The sequence below is a fragment of the Amblyraja radiata genome, chromosome 6, assembly GCF_010909765.2.
Source record: "Amblyraja radiata isolate CabotCenter1 chromosome 6, sAmbRad1.1.pri, whole genome shotgun sequence".
Classification (NCBI taxonomy): domain Eukaryota; kingdom Metazoa; phylum Chordata; class Chondrichthyes; order Rajiformes; family Rajidae; genus Amblyraja; species Amblyraja radiata.
In genome coordinates this window covers 44,173,801-44,195,958 of record NC_045961.1, presented here as the reverse complement: position 1 = coordinate 44,195,958, position 22,158 = coordinate 44,173,801, and the positions used below count along the sequence as shown (strand labels likewise).

Here is a 22,158-nt window from a genome sequence, read left to right as displayed (position 1 = left end):
AAATACGGATTCAATGGGCAGTTGTACAGCAACTTAAATCTCTGGTACACACAACAATGATGGGACACTGTTATTTCAGTATACGATATTAAGTAAGTATCAGAATAATATGTACAAATGCTCAATATTTAACATTTAATTCAGGACTCTAATCACGCCCATCTTAACCCACCCTAACCCCATTCTTACTAAATTAGGCAGCAGTTTCATAACAAAATGATAATGTTGCAGATACAGGTCCATTTATGGCACCCTTGGTTCCAGAGCCTTTCTGGATTATCCGTTTTGTCGGTCCAACAGAGGTCACAAACCTTGAGGGGGCGAGATACCGGCCCGCAGAGTCAGTTGCGGGTGAGTTATGGGAACGGATCTGCCGGCCGGAGTTCCTGAGCCTGGGCCGTAATTGGCAAATGTGGCCCAGCGATTGGCCACGGAGATCAGCTATGGGAACAGATCCGTCAGTTCCGGCCTATTGATGGGGCAAATTCCACATTTGCCTCATTGGGCCTAGGCGCAGACTTCAGAGGGGGGGATTTTGGCCAAATTAAAGAGGGGCTGGACCACCAGTTGCCAGAAAGTCGGTGGTGGACTTGTATTCATAACCATATTTTAGCATGTAACAAGCTTGTGAAATATGAAAGCTGATAGCCATACCACATCTAAACTGTATTTCATCAATCTACATTAATATTGTTTTGGCAATGCAAAGCCTATCATGGAGATGGAAGGAAATAAGGGCAATTTGAAACATTTCTTCAACGTTGAAATTAATATAAATAGGAATATTTATCAAAATCTAGATCTTAGATAGAATCTTAGATAGCATTTTTAAATGATTCTACATTACAAATAAAAAACTAAAATGCAGATATCAATACAGTTCTATAAACAGTTGCTTGAGCAAACTGCTATTTACTTCATCCAAGGACAGTACCTATGACATCTAATAGATGGCGCATGCGTGACTCTGGATAAAAATCATGGTCAGTTTGCCTCCATACATCATCCACAGTATCACGAGTAGTCTCAACCAAATCCACCACATCAGCCAAAGACAGAGCATCCAAATTGTTGTACTAGCAAGAAAAAAAAGTGAAAATGTTAAATAAAATTATTTAAATAGTTTGAAATTTTAAGTGCTGCCTCCACGGTGTACCAAATCAGAAGCAAGGGAGGTGAGCAGCTAATGGAAGGAAATATTCATGTTGCCCAGGAGACATCCCATTAACTCAGGATGATTTGGATCTGAAACTAGCCTGGTGATGGGAAGTAGTGAATGATGGATGATAATTGCCTTTGCATTTGTAAGCCTTTGACAAGCGGTATACCACAGGGATTAGTACCGAGGCCCTTGCTGCTTCTTTGCATTAAAGAGTTGAAAGCAAATGGATGAGGTGTGATTAATTAGCTCGCAGATATTGCCAATATCCATGATATTGTTGATAAGGAAGAGAGTAGTCTATGGCTAAAAATAATGTTGATGAGTTGGTAAGATGGAAAGAGCAGCAGCAGATGAAATTTAAACCTGAAAATTGTGAGATTAATGCACTTTAGGAGAACCAGTAAGGATGGGATATACACAGTGAATGGTAGGAGACTGAGAAATAGAGTGTCCTTGATGTACATGCACAAGGATCCCTAAAAGCAGCAGCAAAGGAGGTTAGAAGGTAGAATATAGAACATTACAGTAAAAGAGCAGGCCCTTCGATCCACAATATTTGTATCGAACATGATACCAAGACCATCTCTTATCAACCACATAATCCATAAACCTCAATTTCCTACATATCCATATGCCCATCCAAAAGAGTTTTAAATGCCACTATTGTATCTGCCTCAGCATCACCCAGGGCAGCACATTCCAGGCACTCACCACCTTCTGTATAAAAAAGTGCCCCGCATATCTCATATAAACTGTGCACTTCTCACCTTAATACTATGCCTTTGTGTTTTTTTTTTAAACATATGATTTGATGGATTTCATTAGCTTAGGCTTAAAATATAAGAGCATGAAGGATATGGTACGATTATACAAAATATTAATTATGCCAGAGCTGGAGCATGGGGTGCAGTTATGATTGCCACAGTATAAAAATAATGTGATCGCACTGGAGCAGTCGCAGAGAAGATTCACCAGGATATTGCCTCAATTGTAAAGTTTCAACTATGAGGTAAAAACTCGAGAGGCTGGGTTTGTTTTCTTTACAGCAGAGAAAGCTGATGGGGACCTGACTGAGGTGTACAAAGTTACGAAGGATATTGATAGGGTAGATAGTAAGAAACATTTCCCCTTGGCAGATGTGTCTACAAGCACAGAGCACAAGTTTAAGATTAGGGGTAGGAGAGCTAGAGGGAATCTAGAGGAGAGGAATAGATTGGGTAAACACACAGTCTCTTGCCCAGAGTAGGGGAATCGAGAACCAGAGGACATCGGTTTAAGGTGAAGGGGGATAGAATTAATAGGAACCTAAGGGGTACGTTTTTTTTACACAAAGGGAGGTGGGTGTATGGAGTGAGCTACCAGAGGACGTAGTTGAGGCTGGTATATCTATCGTACCATTTATGAAACATTTGGATAGGCACATGGATAGAATAGCTTGTGAGCGATATGGCCAAAACACAGGCAGATGGGGCTAGTGTAGATGGGACATGTTGGTCAGTGTGGGCAAGTAGGGCTGAAGGGCCTGTTTCCACGCTTTCTGGCTCTATGACTCAACAAGAATGTTTTCAGCCAGAACATGGAACAAAACTGGAATATACTACATGAGGGGGTGCTAGAGACTTTTAAGTAGCATATTTAGATGAACACTAGAAAATGCGATAAGTGTAGCTAAAATGGGATGTACAATGGTTGGAATGCACATGGTCGGCTGAAGAACCTGTTTCTATTCTGTTTGACACTATGACTATAAGTACCAAGCCTGGTCCAAACTTCACATTCAGATAAAGAATTTCAACATACCAGGTAAAATAAAAAGGAATCCAACCGTGTGTGCTCAAAAACAATTACTTTGTTATTACAATTATTCAAGTTGGGAGTTTCATTAGAATTAAATCAAAGTAGAAAAAATAGGCAACTTTTTAACTGATAACTCAGCCTAAAAAAATCTTGTGTTCGTAAACAAACCTGTGAAATTGTTTTAAACAGTTCTTCAAAATACTGGGCTCTTTCCTTTTTATCTGTTTTACTATTGATTGCAGCAACTTCTGCCCAGAACTGAAATTCATCGCTAGGTTCCAGAATTCCTTTCAAAACAGAAAAATAATGTTTGCATAGTACTGATGGTTACATTATATGTGCTTTAAATAGTACAGAAAGTGACACAAAGCTAGAGATATGGCAGAATAGTTGATTCAGAAATAGGAACAGGCTTTCTCAATTCAGAGCTGTTTCTTCATGTAAACATTCAGGAAACAAGAAGAACATAAAACACCAATCTAAAAATAATAATCATGAGACTTGTGTGAGACATTGGAGCAAATCTTTCTCAGTGTCAGCTCAGCAAACACCAACCAAACCATAGCTCCATCTTTGCTATCAACCCAGTCTCTCCAGTCCTTTTGTCTAGGGTTTGTAAATCTTGTATATTTCTTTGCACTGATGCTAGCCACTGCTCTACCCTGGAAGGTGTTTTATTTCAGATTATGTATATTTCTCTTTTGCATCATACATAAAAAAGAATAATTTACAAGTTTCCAGCAGATATTATGTGGGAAGGAACTGCAGATGCTCATTTACGCCAAAGATAGATTCCCATTCCTTCTCTCCAGAGACGCTGCCTGTCCCGCTGAGTTACTTCAGCATTTTGTGTCTATCTTCTAGCAGAAACTAGCTGGAATCTTTTGTGAATATGATAGGGGACACTATACAATTTAGCCATAAAATCTATTAACATAATATCTGCATCGTCTTCACCTCTTGCTCATCCTGGCCATCTGATTGCCTTCAGATCTATTTGCACGTTGCCAAAGAAATTTTATTTCTTTGAACATTGAATTCTCCATTTTTAGGTAACTTATCACACACACGCCCCTCCCTTCTCCCCCAACCACTTTGCGTTTACTATTTCTCCCCTCCACTCCCTCTCTCCTCCCGCCCCACCCCCACTAATTTCTCCCTCTGGCTTCACAATCCTCAACGCTTCAAACCTGTCTCGCACCTTCCTTCCTTTCTTATCTTTGGGCTTTGTTCCAACCATCTGCTTATCATACACCTCTTCACCTATGTCGACCTATTACCTGCCAGTTTGTCCTTCTGTCCCCTATTCCATCTTTCTTCTCCCTCTGACAATCAGTCTGAAGAAAGGTCTCGACCCAAAACGTCACCTATCCACATTTTCCAAGTATGTTGCCTGACCCGCTGAGTCACTCCAGCACTTTGTGTCATTTTGTGTATTGACCAGTAGCTGAGTTTTTTGTTTCAAAACAAAACCTTAACTCTTAATATCTTTGACAGTTTTTGAATGATTTTTTGAATATTTTTCTAACATCCCTTAGTCAAACACATAAACCGATGATTTTTCTTGTGCGTAAACTAAGATGGTTATGGCCAATTTGAGCAATGATAACTCTGAAAAACATACCAACAATTCTCCGAACAGCAACTCCCTGTGTTTATCCGGTGATTTTTTGTTAATGTGATAATGCATTATAAATAATACTCCCTGCCAATAAAAGTACCCAGTCGGGTCTGTCCTATCCTAGAACCTGACCACTCTTTGTGTTTACAATTTTCACCCATTTAATTCTTATCCAGCCAATCTCAATTTTGGTATACTCCAGCTAGCCAAACAAAATCATACAAATCCTTTTTCTTTCATCAAATCAACAAGAAAAATGGAAAGAACATTACATTTTCTCCCAAGGTTTGATCACCCTCACCTAAGAAACGAATATTTGATTTGATATTCACAAACAAAGTTTACAAAAGACTAAAATTATATCATCAGGACATTAATCTAAATAGTTTAGTTTAGTTTAGAGATACAGCATAGAAACAAGCCCATCGGCCCACCGAGCCCATGCCAACTAGTAATCCCCGCACACTAACACAATCCTACACACACTCATCTCCCTGCTACCTTCAGGTAAAAGGTACAGGAGCTTGAAGACTGCAACGACCAGGTTCAGGAATAGCTACTTCCCCACAGCCATCAGGCTATTAAACCTGGCTCGGCCAAAACTCTGAACATTAATAACCCATTATTTGTTATTTGCACTTTATCAGTTTATTTATTCATGTGTTTTGTAGTCAATCCCTATTATGTTCTGTGTGCTGAAGCAAAGCAAGAATTTCATTGTCCTATCAGGGACACATGACAATAAACTTGAACTTGAACACTAGGGACAATTTACAATTTTACCGAAGCCAATTAACCTACAAACCTGTATGTCTTTGGAGTGTGGGAGGATAACGAAGCACCTGGAGAAAACCCACGGGCTCACATGGAGAATGTACAAACTCCACACAGACAGCACCCATAGTCAGGATCAAACCCGGGTGTCTGGCGCTGTAAGGCATCAACTCTACCGCTGCACCATGGTACTGCCCTTAATCGTGGGAGGAATAATTCTTTCTACTTCAGCTTCAGATGTAGATGGGATAAAGACTATAGATGGAAAGATTTCTTCCTGCACTTGTTCCCTGCTTAAATCAAATTTTGAAATGTCCAGACAATATTGACAACATTCATGCAGATGTCTATGTCTTAGTTCTTGACACCATGAAAATGGTGAATGGGAAGAGGAACTGGAAGGGAAAATAAAACTGTAGACTCTTTAAATGTATTATATTCCAGCATTAAGTTCCAAACCTGAAGTGTCCTCTTCCCCTCCAAATTTTGTTCCACTATGAGAAGGATCCGAGTGCCTGACAATGGCGCCTAGACCTGCTTCAAGCTGAGTCAATAAATTTTGAAGCTTCGGGTCAAAACTCTTACTCCATTTCTCATCCTAAAAATAAAATCAGAAAACATATTAACCATAAAAACTCTGCCAGTAATTTGAACTTTAAAATAAATTCAATATCCTGGAGTTTTCCAATGTTTTTTGCATTTCAAGATCATGTACAATTTTAAATTCACAAAAAAAGTTTTTTTTTAAGTCTTTAATCATCATCTGCTTTCAAAATGCTTAACCTAAATAGCACTTTTTTTTGCAATTATCTGATTATTGTAGATTTTAAGGGATTGTTAATACTTTGGAAAATTGAGCAGGAAGTCAGAATCCAGATAATTTCAACCTCGTCTCGCAATGTAGCTTTAGGTTGACAACTGGCATTACAATGAAAATCCCAATAAAAACACAGAATTTAGTGAAAATAAGGCCACGCAACATAAAACAATGAATGCTATTTCCTGTAAAAACACAATTGCTGAATAATTGTTAGTTCAATTTTCATATAAACTAGACGCTCGGTTGGGGGAGGGGGACGGGGGATTGGGTGGGGGCGGCATGCAGCGTCACATACACATACGAGGGAGGAGAAAGAGGAGAGGGGGAAAGAAATAGAGGGAGGAGAGAGAGAGAGGAGGGAGGATAGAGAGAGAGGAAGGGGGTGAGAGAGAGGAGGGGGAGAGGAGGGGGTGAGAGAGGAGGGGGAGAGGAGGGGTGAGAGAGGAGGGGGAGAGGAGGGGGAGAGGAGGGGGGAGGGAGGAGGGGAGAGGAGGGGGGAGGGAGGAGGGGAGAGATGAGATAGGAGGGGGGAGAGAGGAGGGAGAGAGAGGAGGGGGAGAGAGAAAGAGAGAGGAGAGGGGAGAGAGAAAGAGAGGAGAGGGGAGAGAGAAAGGAGAGAGGAGAGGAGGGGACGATGCGAGAGGAGAAGAGAGGAGAGAGAGGAGAGCAGAGGGAGAGAGACGAGGAGAAGAGAAGGAAGGGGAGGAGAGAGAGGGAGGAGAGGAGAGGAGAGGAAAGAGAGGAGAAAGAGACTTAGGAGAGAGGAGTGGAGGAGAGGAGAGAGAGAGAAGGAGAGAGGAGAGAAAGAAGAGAGGAGAGAAAGGAGAAGAGAGAGGAGGAGGGAGAGAAAGAGAGAGAGGAGAGAAGAGAGAGAAGAGAGAGGGAGAGGAAAGATGAGAGGAGAGAGAGAAAGAGAGAGGAGGAGAGAAGAGATGGAGGAGAAAGAGAGGGAGAGAAAGAGAAGAAGAGAGAGGAGAGGAAAGAAAGAGAGAAGAGAGAAAGAGCGAGGGAAGAGAAAGAGAGAGGAGAGAAAGAGAGAGGAGAGAAAGAGAGAGGAGAGAAAGAGAGAGGAGAGAAAGAGAGAGGAGAGAAAGAGAGAGGAGAGAAAGAGAGAGGAGAGAAAGAGAGAGGAGAGAAAGAGAGAGGAGAGAAAGAGAGAGGAGAGAAAGAGAGAGGAGAGAAAGAGAGAGGAGAGAAAGAGAGAGGCGGAGGCGGAGGCGGAGGCGGAGGCGGAGGCGGAGGCGGAGGCGGAGGCGGAGGCGGAGTGGGGTGGGGGCAGTCCATCTATTCCCCACTCATTATCACCCCCAATCCTCTCCCTCTATTCCCACACTCTCCCTCCTCACCTCCCCCATTTCCCCCTCTCCCTCCCTACTCCCTCAAACCCCCCACTCCCCCTCTTCACCTCCCCAGGATCTCGCCTGTCCTCCGGATCTGCAGAACTTGCTCGTTCACAGAGAGGAACACAGAACAGGGAGGAGTCAGAGAGCCAAATGCCAGCGCGCTTCGGTGGAAGGGGGGGGGGGTGGGGGTGTTGACATAACTCAGCCTTGCAACGCCCGCAGCCGTTGATAACTGCCAGCTGACAACAGCCCTTTAAAGCTGCTAAGGCAAGACGCGTTCGCCCAGGAGCGAGCATTCACAGCAAAGAAGCACCGGCTTCTGACTCTCTGGAAACCCACAGCTGGAATGAGCGCACAGGGGATAGGAGGGGCGCACAGGCGGGAGTGACTTCGCGAGCTGCGTGGGCATGTGGGCATTGTGACGTCAGCAGCTGCTGAGCGCCGTTTATATTTTGAAAATTGAGTTTTGTGATCAATTTTATTCAAAATCTGGGGAAATAATTGACCAAGGGTTGGATATCTGAACTCATAAATTAAATCCCTACCATCCCTAAATGCAACAATCTCCGCTTTTTTGCATCTGGTTTTCGAGAAAATACGTTTCACATGCAAAATAACACACACACACACACACACACACATACAGTTTGAATAGATACTAGACCAAGTTGCGGGTGAGGGGGGGCTTGGGGGGGGCGGCATGCGGCGTCACACACACTTAACTACCCCCCCCACACACACGCTAACTATCCCCCTTGATAGACAGAGAGAGCGAAATGCAACTGTGCGTCACGCGTTCAGAATGTTCCGGAAATTAAGCGTGCGCGTCTCATGCATGAAAGCTTTCGGCAGCTCTATGGAATTCAGGGGAGCAGCCTGCCGCGTCACACACACACTAACCATCACCCCTCTCCCCCCCCTCCTCCCCTCTCCCCCCTTCCCCCTCCACACACACACACAGCGGGTCCGATCTAAGCTGTCAATGAATACAGCAAAAAAAATGTTTTAACTGTCTTTGAAATTAATATTAAGAATTAGTGATGTTAAGTGACAAATAATTAAATTCAATTCAATGAAAACCAATGGAATCCACAACCTGGCAGCTGGGGGCGGGGCCAGCAGACAGGCTGGGGGGGCAGAGCTGGGCGGGGCCACCAGGCAGGCTGGGGGGCAGGGCCAGGTGCAAAGGCATTGTGAGGTCAGTGAGCAGGGCCGGGCAGGGCCACCAGGCATGCTGGTGGGGGGGCAGGGCCGAGCCAGTTGGGCCAGGTGCAAAGGCATTGTGAAAGAGAGGGGGAGAGATCTCCCACCCCTGTCCCATTGTGATTAGACATCTGTGAGATGACACTGTGACTCATGCAGCAGTTTGATTTTAGTGGGATCATGTGAAGGCTCCAATCTCCCACACCTGTCCCATTGTGATGTCACATATGTAAATGAGATCCATTGTGATTGGACATCTGTGAGGTGGCACTAACTCATGCAGCAGTTTGATTTTTAATTATGTTAAGGTCTTGTGAAGAATTTTATTCAAAATCTGGGGAAATAATGGACGAAATGTAGAGAGGAGAGGATTTATGAAATCGTAAGTTAAATCCCTAACGAGATTGAAAAAACTGCTTTTTTGCGTCTGGTCTTCGAGAAAAAACGTTTCACATGCAAAATCACACGCACACGCACACGCACACACACACAGTTTGAATAGATACTAGACCAAGTGCAGAGCCGTTGGGTCTGTTCCCCCAACATGTGGTTGCGGGAGAGGGGGGGGTGGGTATAAACCAGCATTTGCATCTCCTTTCTACACATTACCTTTAAGAGCACAGGTGCAAATATTTGACGTATTGCTTGATAAAAAGCAGTTATGGGTGAATCCAGCATTGATGACACAAGTATATTGGTGTGCAAATTTTCCTCAGTAATGACATCTGGGCGCATCTTAAAGAACACCAGAATTTTGTCCTTAGCATCTCCTGGTTCAACCTTTCATTAAAACAAATAAAAATCATTAAAAACCACGTTCAGTAATATTAGAACATAGAACATAGAAAAGTACAGCACAAGAACACACCTTTCAGCCCAGAATGTCTCTGAACATGATGCCGAGACCATCACTTATCTACCTGCACATAATCCATATTCATCCATTCCCTTCATATCCATATGCCTACCTAAAAGTATCTTAAATGCAGGGCTGCCAACTCTCACGCATTGAGCGCGAGAAGCACGCATTTCGGCAAATTCTCACGGTCTCACGCTGATCACAAATTTCTCACGCTCTGTCGTGAGAAATTCTGTGATCAACGAAAATTTCAAAACTCATATCAACTGCATAGGCCACGGGTGTTGGAGAGCCGGGGCTGAGGGGGGGATGGAAGCAGAAGCAGCGGTGGGAACAGATGCGGACGGAGAGCCAGGGCTGGCGAGTGTTTGCTGGGCTGGCGAGTGTTTGCTGGGCTGGCGAGCCTCAGTGCAAGAGTCCCGGGCCGTCGGAGGCGTCAGAAGCATTGCACGCTGCCATGAGAGTCTCTGTGCAGAATCCGTCCAGGTGACCGGCATGGATCAAGCTGTGGCTCGGTGCATCCTGGAGGACAACCAGTGGCTGCTGGAAGTAAGTACCGAGCACTGGGTAGAAACGGTGGAAGATAGTGGCCTTCAAATGGGGGTGGTTGGAGAAAGCATCCTGCTTGCCTGCTAGATTTTTACTTACTGCAGGAAAAATGTTCCCGATGTTGGGAGAGTTCAGAACCAGGGGTCACAGTTTAAGAATAAAGGGTAGGCCAGTAAGGAATGAGATGAGGACAAACTTTCTTCACGCAGAGAGTTGTGAATCTGTGGAATTCTCTGCCACAGAAGGCAGTGGAGGCCAATTCACTGGATGTTTTCAAGAGAGAGTTACATTTAGCTCTTGGGGCCAGCGAAATCAAGGGATATGGGGAAAAAACAGGAAAGAGGTACTGATTTTAGATGAACAGCCATGATCATATTGAATGGCAGTGCTGGCTCGAAGGGCCGAATGGCCTATTCCTGCACCTATTTTCTATGTTTCTATGCTTGAGTATATGGCAATAAAACTTGATTTTGTTGCATTCATGCATGATGGAGGTATAATTTAGTCATAAAGTGATACAGTGTGAAAACAGGCCCTTCGGTGCAACTTGCCCACACCCGCCAACATGTTCCAGCTACACTACCTGCTTTTGGTCCATATCCTTCCAAACCTGTCCTATCCATGTATCAGTCTAACTGTTTCTTAAATGTTGGAATAGTCCCTGCCTCAACTATCTCCTCTGGCAGCTTGTTCCATATACCCACCACCCTTTGTGTGGAAAAAGTTACCCCTTAAAAAGTTACCTCTTAAAAATACTTCAAACAAAAAACATTGAAATCATACTTTTACAATGCACTAAAACATAATTTTAATACATCAAATTTCAAAAATGTCCGCAATCTCGTTGTTTTATTAATTGAACACATAGATGAGCATCCTCAAGGAGTGTAATCTGATGGAAACTGATTCAGATGCAATGTTTAACAGCTTGTTCAAAGAAGGGGCATATTTTAAAGGAGTGACAGAGATACTTGCAGAAGAATGTGTGAGGAGGTTATTATTTATCTTTAGTTTTAGCTTGAACCAGGACATCTGAAGATTCAAAGTTGAATATAGTAATTGTGCTGATACTGACTCCAACCAACCACATAATGAATATCATCCATTTCGGAGGTTTTATTTTTCTGATGCCATTTAAACTTCACTTGGATTTCATTCACTTCGATGTAAAAGTAATTGGGAATGAGGAGCATTGGAACAAAAATTTGCCCTCGGTACATATTAACTGTAATATAACAATGTATGCATTTTGGTGCAATCAAAACAAAGATCTTTTTATCAATGTTGTGTTGTGAATACCACAGAAAATATTATGTACTCTCAAGATCACATTTAATAGAATAATAATGCTTAAATATATAGTTATTGGACTTTGCATTTCGGAAAAGTCCCAGCTGAGAGGAAGACAGCAAAATACTGAAAATATTGGGGGAGAAAATGAATTCAGGACAGTTTGTGAGGAAAATGAAGGAAATGGTAACAGAATACTTATACAGCTGAGTGAATATAATTTTATGATGAGAAATTGTGTTCAACCAATTGATGACTTCTTTGACAAAGTAACTAGCATGTTAGATAACAAGGAAACCAATGGATGTAGCAAATTTTGTTATACAAAATTTGGTCCGTGATGTGCCCCATAAAATATTACCACATTAGATAAGCACCTGTGGACTTGAACGTAATAGGTTTAGTCCAGGGGGTCAGATATGGGGCTTTATGTGTGGGCCAGACATATTGTCAGTGCAGAGGGGCTAGGAGCAAGGCAAAGTGTGCATCCAGAGTCAAGGTCTGTAATAGTACCAGGTGTGCAGTCAAAGCTGGGACACTGGGACTGTTCAGCACTGGGAACCCAAGCAGGTAAGCAGCTATGATCAGGGTAGAATAGGGGGGCAGGTGTAAGGCTGGACTCAGGGTCAGGAATGAGAGAAGGTATGCAACTGGAATCAGGGTCAGGAGTAGTACCAGGTGTGCAGTGAGACCCAGGTTGGTCAACATGGACCAAGTTTTTGATTATAATCTGATTTCCATACATGAATATACTAAGACCATTCAAGTGCTGCACCACCTGTTGTTCAGAGCCTGGCTCTACTGTGGAATGTAATTAGGAATGTAATTTAGCCTAACCTTATTCATAGCTAATCCAATTTAAAGCATAAATATTGCATTCAAGTGTGAGTTAAAAGACTCGCTACAGTATGCACTAGATTGCACAATTTCAAGCTGAAAACTGCAAAAGCTCCGTACCAATGGGAGGGGGGACTTAATTTTGTTCTTACAATTAAGTCCTTTTTAATCTTTCCATATCTAGATGTACAATAAACACAACAGAAAATGCTTTCCTTCATTGATCACATATTACAAGGAATCAGTTCTATGTCCCGATGAATCAATCTGGGATTTTTTTTTTACATTCCCCACATTAGAAAGATAGCTTTTACAAGTTCAGCCAAACGCAGACAGCAGAATGCTGCTCAGGCAGCATTTTCGATATAATAATCTTTCCAGTAAAAATTAGATGTTGTTCAATTACTATGTCGAAGAATTTTACGTGAAATAAATTAACAATGAGAAAATGATGTTTGGTATTTAATTCCTGCAAAATCAGGTTCTCTTTGGCGGTAATATTCATATCAAATTATAATTTCTCTCCCTTAGACAGTTCTCCATGGCCATAGGCAACTTATTCTCACTCGGGTTCTTTGGATTCTAAGGTGGCAGAGACCAACGGGTCATTCACAGTTTCTGCCACCTGGGAAGAAAGAGGTGCTGGATAGGCCAGGCAGGTGGAGTGTTAAAGAGGTGGTGAAGGTATTCTCACAAATAGATGGAAATGTTACAAGTTTACAAGAACATTTTGAGAACATCCTTCATCTGTTCCTTCTGTCCATCTGGTGAGCAAAGCAGATGGACAGTTGTGACCAAAGATACTAGAGCAAGGTAGACAAAAGTGCTGGAGAAACTCAGCGGGTGCTGCAGCATCTCTGGAGCGAAGGAAATAGGCAACGTTTTGGACCGAAACCCTTCTTCAGACTGATGTAGGATGGGGGAGGGGGGGGGGGGGGAAGAGGGGGTGGGGAGAAGGCTAGAACAAGGTTGGTTGCAATAAAGCTCACAGAGCAGACTGTGTGTGTCAGAAGTCTGGGGTCACACATACGAGCAACGTGTTTTGCTTATCAGAGCTGACTGAGTGTGACTGGAAACTTAGTGCTAGAGTGTTGGCCCATTAGAGGAAGTTAACAGTAGTTTGTTTATCCTGCTTGTGGATCTGAAAGATTTGGTGCTTTGCAGTGCTTTGCGGTGTATGCTGTGGTAGCTCGTGACTTGAAAATGCAATAGGATGGAGATTAGTGCAGCTCAGTAGACCATGAGCTCTCTATTGGGTTTGAAAACTTGACCATCAAATATCTTTTTCTCAGTCACTAAAAGTTGTGACGGCTTACTGAAAATAATTAATTTCATCAACAACATCTTCATTCATTGAGAGTTGGTTAGTTTAGTGTATTATTGTCACGTGTAAGGTACAGTAAAAAGCTTTTTTGTTACGTGCTACACAGTCAGCGAAAAGACGATACGTGATTATAGTCAAGTTGTCCATAGTATACCGATAAAGGATAAAGGGTACCCGTGTTCAAGAAGGAACTGCAGATGCTGGAAGATCGAAGGTACACAAAAATGCTGGAGAAACACAGCGGGTGCAGCAGCATCTATGGAGCGAAGGAAATAGGCGACATTTCGGGCCGAAACCCTTCTTCAGACTGATAGGGGTGGGGGGGGGGGAGAAGGAAGAAAAAAGGGAGGAGGAGGAGCTCGAGGGTGGGGGGATGGGAGGAGACAGCTCGAGGGTTAAGGAAGGGGAGGAGACAGCAAGGGCTAGCAAAACTGGGAGAATTTAACGTTCATGCCATTGGGACGCAAACAACCCAGGCAGAATATGAGGTGCTGTCCCTCCAATTTCCGGTGTTGCTCACTCTGGCAATGGAGGAGACCCAGGACAGAGATGTCGGATTGGGAATGGGAGGGGGAGTTGAAGTGCTGAGCCACCGGGAGTTCAGGTAGGTTATTGCGGACTGAGCGGAGGTGTTCGGCGAAACGATCGCCCAACCTCCGCTTAGTCTCCCCGATGTAAATCTGCTGACATCTAGAGCAGCGGATGCAGTAGATGAGGTTGGAGGAGATGCAGGTGAACCTTTGTCAAACCTGGAACGACTGCTTGGGTCCTTGAATGGAGTCGAGGGGGGAGGTAAAGGGACAGGTGTTGCATTTCTTGCGGTTGCAACAGAAAGTGCCCGGGGAGGGGGTGGTACGGGAGGGAAGGGAAGAATTGACAAGGGAGTTGCGGAGGGAGCGGTCTTTGCGGAAGGCAGACATAGGGGGAGATGGGAAGATGTGGCGAGTGGTGGGGTCACGTTGGAGGTGGCGGAAATGGCGGAGGATTATGTGTTGTATTTGCCGGCTGGTGGGGTGAAAGGTGAGGACTAGGGGGACTCTGCCCTTGTTGCGAGTGCGGGGATGGGGAGAGAGAGCAGTGTTGCGGGGTATGGATGAGACCCTGGTGTGAGCCTCATCTATGGTGGCGGAGGGGAATCCCCGTTCCCTGAAGAACGAGGACATTTCCGATGCCCTGGTGTGGAACGTCTCATCCTGGGAGCAGATGCGACATAGGCGGAGGAATTGGGAGTAGGGGATGGAGTCTTTACAGGGGGCAGGGTGGGAAGACGTGTAGTCCAGATAAGGATAAAGGGTATATCATTTATTGCAACATAAGGTTCGATAAAGTCTGATTAGTTCAAAGGACTCCATGAGATGGATGGGAGATCAGGAGCACACTCTAGCTGGTGAGAGGACAGTTCAGTTGCCTGATAACAGCCGGGGGGGGAGGGGGGGGGGGGGGAGGGGGGGGGGGGTGGGGGGGGGGGTGGATTGTCCCTGAATCTGGTATGCATTTTGGTGTAGATGCAAGGATAGGCCAGGCATGGTATGTGGGCATTTATAGGAAAAGGATTTGAGTATAGGAGCAGGGAGGTTCTACTGCAGTTGTACAGGATCTTGGTGAGACCACACCTGGAGTATTGCGTACAGTTTTGATCCCCAAATCTGAGGAAAGACATTCTTGCCATTGAGGGAGTACAGAGAAGGTTCGCCAGACTGATTCCTGGGATGTCAGGACTTTCATATGAAGAAAGACTGGATAGACTTGGCTTGTACTCGCTAGAATTTAGAAGATTGAGGGGGGATCTTATAGAAACTTATAAAATTCTTAAGGGGTTGGACAGGCTAGATGCAGGAAGATTGTTCCCGATGTTGGGGAAGTCCAGGACAAGGGGTCACAGTTTAAGGATAAGGGGGAAATCCTTTAGGACCGAGATGAGAAAAACATTTTTCACACAGAGAGTGGTGAATCTCTGGAACTCTCTGCCACAGAAGGAAGTTAAGGCCAGTTCATTGGCTATATTTAAGAGGGAGTTAGATGTGGCCCTTGTGGCTAAAGGGATCAGGGGGTATGGAGAAAAGGCAGGTACAGGATACTGAGTTGGACGATCAGCCATGATCATATTGAATGGCGGTGCAGGCTCGAAGGGCCGAATGGCCTACTCCTGCACCTATGTTCTATGTTTCTATGAAGGTTTGTTTGCATGATGGTTTGGGGCATATCCGCAACTGTTTGCAATTTGCTGCGGTCCTGGATGGAGCTGTTCCGATACCATGCTGTGATGCATCCCAAAAAAATGCTTTCTATGGTGCACCTGTGAAAGTTGGAGAGTTGTCGGGGACATGACAAACTTCCTAAGCCTTGTAAGGAAATAGAAGTGATGGTGTGCTTTCATGGCTTTTAATTGTATGGCTGCATGGTAACTCAAATATCACTGTACCTTACTTGGTGCACAATAAATGTGAATCTGAATCTGAATCTATTGTTTCGATGTGGCTGATCCAGGACAAATTGCTGGTGATACTTATTCCTAAGAACTTGAAGTTTTTGACTGTCTCTATTTCCGTTTCATCAATGTATACTGGGGTACGTGTACGGCTTCATTTCCTGAGGTCAATCACATTCTCCTTTGTCTTGCTGACATTGAGGGAGAGGTCAGTGTTTTGGCACCAGATTATGAGGTTCTCAATCTCCTCTCTGTACTCCGTCTCATCATTATTTGATATGCGGCCCACTACTGTGGTGTCACCTGCAAACCTGTAAATTGAGTTGGATTGGCATTTGGCTGCACAATCACGAGTGTATAAGGACTATAGAAGGGAGCTGAGAACACATCCCTCCGGTGCACCAGCGTTGAGGATGATTTGTCACTTAGCCTCACTGATTGTGGTCATAGACTACATCTCTATACCATTATTCCAATCAAGCTAATTTCCAAACTCGTGAAACTTGGAGTCAGCTCTCCCGTCTGTAACTGGATCCTCGAATTCCTGACAAACAGACCATAATCAGTGAGATAGACTGGGAAGATCAAGTATAAGGGACTTGACCCGAAACGTCACTCCAAAGATGCTGCCTGTGCTGCTGAGTTACTCCAACATTTTGTGTCTATTTTTAGTTTAAACCAGCATCTGCAGTTCCTTCCTAACCATAATCAGTGAGGACAGGTGACAAATCACCCTCTATGATAATCCTCAGCACTGCTGCCCTGCAAGGATGTCTGTGGCTACACTAGTGGCTCCTGGTATATAGGAAGCACGCCACGATTTCCTGAGCAAATTCTGAGGAGGACCTGAAGAAATGTTGCATATCCATTCCCTCCACAGATGCTACCTGACTTGCTGAGTTACTACAGCACATTTGCTCAAGATTCCAGCATTTGCAGATCCTTGTGTTTCCATGTCATAATTTCCTGAATCTCATTGTGGAACTTTATTGCTTAATGACAGTATTCTACAGCGGGAGCAGGTTGGTCAAGGACAACAGTTTGGAGAACATTCTTTTGCAGATGTCCAGTGTAAGACCCATTTTCTCATATGTTTCAGTACACAAGTTGAAATGACTTGGAGCTCAATCTCTGAGCATGTTAATATAGTGAGGCTGCATTTAGAGTTTAGTTGGGCACCATGTTATAAGAAAGATGTTGTCAAGCTGGAAAGGGTACAGATAAGATTTATGAGGATGTTGCCAAGACTAGAGAGCTATAGGGGGAGGTTGAGTAGGCTGGGACTTTATTCCTTGGAACACAGGAGGATGAGGGGTGATCTTATAGAGGTGTATAAAATCATGAGAGGAAAAAAAATCAGGTAGATGCACAGAGTCTCTTGCCCAGAGTGGGTGAATCGAGGATCAGAGGACGTAGGTTTAAGGTGAAGGGGAAAAGATTTAAAAGGAATCTGAGGGGTAACATTTCACACAAAGGGTGGTGGGTGTATGGAACAAGCTGCCAGAGGAGGTAGTTGAGGCTGGGACTATCCCAATGTTTAAGAAAGTACGTGGATAGGACAGGTTTGGAGGGATGTAGACCAAATACTGGTAGGTGGGACTAGTGTAGCTGGGACATGTTGGGCGGTGTGACCAAGTATTACCAAGATATTAAACTGAGGAACTGTCCATCCCTACAGACAGACATAATAAATCCCATGCACTAAATGTGAAGGGCTGATACTTTCTTTGAGTACACCAACAACATTAAACCTTCAACCAACACCATTAAAAAGATGAAAATCAAAACCCAACTGCTGATGCTGGAAATCTGAAATAAAAAGAAAAAGTGCTGGAAACAGCAGGTTAGGTGGAAACTTAGGAAGATCCTATATCTGTAGCATTCATTGTTTCTCTTTCCTCAGATGCTGCCTGATCTGATGAATGTTGCCTACATTTTATATTTTTATTTTCACCAAAAATAGATTTGCTATTTATTCATCTTGTTTCTACATATTGCTGTGTGTAGTTTTAAAAAGTAACTTTGACAATACTTAATGAGTATCTGTCAAGCACATTGACATCACAGGCACGTGACAGATACCACAAAAGCAAATTCACTATTCCTACTTTTAAAAGTCTATGGCAATGTTGCAATGCTGAATACCTATCACCAGAGGGTGCCAGTGAATTAATACCACAGTTACAACAAATAGTTTGATGGTTCTCTATTGTCATGTATGCACTGCACAGTGATATTCTTGCACCGGTTGCCATATTTTGGCGGCATTTACAAAAGAAACCTACCACGCAGAAACTAACCGAGGTTCAAAAAATGCAGCATATTATATGTAGGTCATCCCTGGATTACCATTGGGTTCATTTCCTAAGAATTGTTCGCAACACGAACCTTTGCAATTCAGAAATGTGGCTGCTAACCAAGTTCCCACATGGCAGAAAATGCCTATAGAGCTAGGTTGTTCCATAAGAATAAATACTCTGGAGGAACATTTAAATCTATTTTTGCCTTTCGCAAAAATTAAAGGCCACGTTAACAAATTTAGCATGAACCTACCTCCGGCTAATAATTACATTTATTTGCAGATGCTGGAATCTTGGGCAAATATCTAACTGCAGGAGGAACTCAGCAGGTCATTCTTTTAAAAGATTTGTTTGCAGACGAGGTTTTAGACGGTATTGACAATTTTAAAAAGGACTCTGCTGTTGGCCCAGCTGACGTCTTTAGCTTGGAGTCACAAAATTGATGTTAACTAAAATGTATTCTTCCTGGGTTTGATGTGGCAAAATTCCTGCTAAGGTCAAGAACAGTCACCAGTCAACAACCGGCCCTGCAGCTGCTGGCTAATCCATTCCAGTGGTCTCCCAAATGCTCATTTTCATTCATACGCCATACGCAAGTCAAGCATTCTTAAACTGGGTACGACTTGTAGATAATTATATTAACCTACACCTTAAATCCTTCCATAGTTTTGATTTGCTTTACTTACAAGACATAGAAACATAGAAACATAGAAAATAGGTGCAGGAGAGGCCATTCGGCCCTTCGAGCCTGCACCACCATTCAATATGATCATGGCTGATCATTCAACTCAGTATCCTGTACCTGCCTTCTCTCCATACCCCCTGATCCCTTTAGCCACGAGGGCCACATCTAACTCCCTCTTAAATATAGCCAATGAACTGGCCTCAACTACCTTCTGTGGCAGAGAATTCCAGAGATTCACTACTCTCTGTGTGAAAAAAGTTTTCCTCATCACGGTCCTAAAAGATTTCCCCCTTATCCTTAAACTGTGACCCCTTGTTCTGGACTTCCCCAACATCGGGAACAATCTTCCTGCATCTAGCCTGTCCAACCCCTTAAGAATTTTGTAAGTTTCCTAATCAACCACCATTCAGATAATAATCTACTTTCCTGTTTTTGCCACCAAAGTGGATAACCTCACATTTATCCACATTATACTGCATCTGCCATGCATTTGCCCACTCACCCAGCCTATCCAAGTCACCTTGCAGCCTCCTAGCATCCTCCTCACAGCTAACACTGCCCCCCAGCTTCATGTCATCCGCAAACTTGGAGATGTTGCATTCAATTCCCTCGTCCAAATCATCAATATATATATCGTAAATAGCTGGGGTCTCAGAACTGAGCCTTGCGGTACCCCACTAGTCACTGCCTGCCATTGTGAAAAGGACCCATTTACTCCTACTCTTTGCTTCCTGTCTGCCAACCAGTTCTTTATCCACATCAATACTGAACCCCCAATACCATGTGCTTTAATCTTCCACAATCTTGCATAACAAGATTCCTCCACTACCTTCTGTGGCGGAGAATTCCACAGATTCACAACTCTCTGGGTGAAGATGTTTTTACGTATCTCAGATCTAAATGGCCTTCCCTTTGTTCTTAAACTGTGACCCCTGGTTCTGGACTCCACCAACATCTCAATTTTCTTCCTGCATCTAGCCTGTCCAATCCGTTAAGAATTTTATATGTTTCTATAAGATTCCCTCTCATCCTAAATTCCAGTGAATACAAGCCCAGTCCACCCATTCTTTCATCATATGTCAGTCCCGCCATCCCAGGAATTAATCTGGTGAACCTACGCTGCACTCCCTCAATAGCAATAATGTTCTTCCACAAATTAGGAGACCAAAATTGCACACAATACTCCAGGTGTGATCTCACCAGGGTCCTGTACAACCGCAGTAGGACCTCCTTGCTCCTAAACTCAAATCCTCTCACAATGAAGGTCAACATGCCATTAAGCTTTCTACACTGCCTTCTGTACCTGCATGCTTTTTTTCAGTGACTGATGTACAAGCACACCCAGGTCCTTTTCACCTCACCGTTTCCTAATCTGACATCATTCAGATAATCTGCATTCCTGTTCTTGCCACCAAAGTGGTTAATCTCATATTTATCCACATTATACTGCATCTGCCCACTCTCCCAACCTAGCCAAGTCACTCTGCAGCCTCAAAGCATCCTCATCCTCAAAGCAGCTCACACTGCCACCCAGCTTTGTGTTATCCGTAAACTTGGAAATGTCACATTTAATTGCCTCGTCGAAATCGTTAATATATATTGTGAATAACTGGGATCCCAACACTGAGTCTTGCGGCACTCCACTAGTCAGTGCCTGTCATTCTGAAAAGGACCCGTTAATTCCTACTCTTTGCTTCCTGTCTGCCATCCAGTTCTCTATCCATGTCAATACCCTACCCCCAATACCATGTGCTCTAATTTTGCACACTAATCTCTTGTGTGGGACCTTGTCAAAGGTTTTTTGAAAGTCCAGATACACCACATCCACTGGCTCTCCTTTATCCATTCTACTTGTTACATCCTCAAAAAATTCCAGAAGATTAGTCAAGCATGATTTCCCCTTCATAAATCAATGCTGACTTTGGCTGATCCTGTCATTGCTTTCCAAGTGCGCTGCTATAACATCTTTAATAATCGACTCAAGCAATTTCCCCACTAACGATGTAATGGGCCTATCCCACTTAGGTGATTTATTTTGGCGACTGCTGGCGACTGTCATGGTTGTTACTTGTTCGCGAAAAAACGGCGGCAGGAACCCCCCCAAGACAATGTCTACAACAATCTACCACCTAGTTGATGTCAAGCTACAGCAAGCTACCGACAACCGGCGACCCATTAGGACGTCCACCTACGACAACCTACATCCACCCGCGACAAGCTACGACAAGGAAAGACAATTCAGTCACCGGTACCTGTTGCCGGTTGACGTAGGTGGTCGCCAATGGAATTCACCAAAGTCAGCACCGGCAACAACCTACGTCATCCTGGCGCCAACCTACGTCAGGCTACGATCGTTGGCGTCAAGTGTTGCCGAAAAGTTTTGAACATTTCAAAATCCAGTGGCGACCAGAAAAATGGTACGACTCTGGGCGACTGAGGAGACCATACAGGCAACACCCCAACGACCATGTGGCGACAACCTAGTCGCCTATAGTTGCCTAAATAATCGCCTAAGTGGGACAGGCCCATTAGGCTAACTGGTCTATAATTCCCCGTTTTTTTTCTCCCTCCTTTCTTAAAAAGTGGAGTTACATTGACTACCCTCCAATCCACAGTAACTGATCCAGAGTCGAGAGAACATTGTAAAATGATCACCAAAGCATCCACGTTTTCTAGAGCCACCTCCTTGAATACTCTGGGATGCAGACCTTCAGGCCCTGGGGATTTATCTGCCTTCAGTCCCAACGGTTTACCTAACACCATTTCCTGACTTGTGTGGATTCCCTTCAGTTCCTCCCTCCCACTAGACCCTCAGTCCCCTTGTCTTCCTTAGTAAAAACAGAACCAAAGTACTCGTTTAATTGTTCTGCCATTTCTTTGTTTCCCATTATTAATTCACCCGTCTCTGATTGTACGGGATTGTACAGTACATTTGTCCACTAATCTTTTCCTTTTTATATATCTAACAAAGCTTTTAGTCAGTTTTTATATTCCCCACAAGCTTTCTTTCATGCTCTTTTTCTCCCCCTCTTAATTATCCTCTTTGTCCTCCTCTGTTGAGTTCTAAATTTCTCCCAGTCCTCCAGTTTGCTGCTTCATCTAGCCAATTTATATCCTTCTTCCTTGGATATCCTTGATTTCCCTCGTTAGACACGGTTGAGCCGCC

At 43.8% G+C, this 22,158-nt stretch overlaps 1 protein-coding gene and 1 long non-coding RNA gene across 3 annotated transcripts in view; both read right to left on the bottom strand.

The window, feature by feature from the left end:
- dync2h1 (dynein cytoplasmic 2 heavy chain 1) overlaps positions 1-22,158 on the bottom strand; it is a 413,286-nt gene that overhangs the window by 374,594 nt on the left and 16,534 nt on the right. For both annotated transcript variants that reach the window (XM_033022666.1, XM_033022665.1), the window contains exons 3-6: positions 9,330-9,500; positions 5,814-5,952; positions 3,128-3,246; positions 935-1,076 (exon numbers count right to left, since the gene is read on the bottom strand). In XM_033022666.1, the coding sequence (XP_032878557.1) occupies positions 935-1,076; positions 3,128-3,246; positions 5,814-5,952; positions 9,330-9,500 (571 nt within the window). The remainder of the gene's footprint in view (positions 1-934; positions 1,077-3,127; positions 3,247-5,813; positions 5,953-9,329; positions 9,501-22,158) is intronic.
- LOC116974324 lies at positions 10,787-16,780 on the bottom strand. Its single transcript, XR_004412335.1, has 3 exons — positions 16,711-16,780; positions 15,188-15,192; positions 10,787-10,798 (listed from the first exon to the last, which is right to left on the bottom strand). It is a non-coding gene; the product is annotated as an uncharacterized LOC116974324 (long non-coding RNA).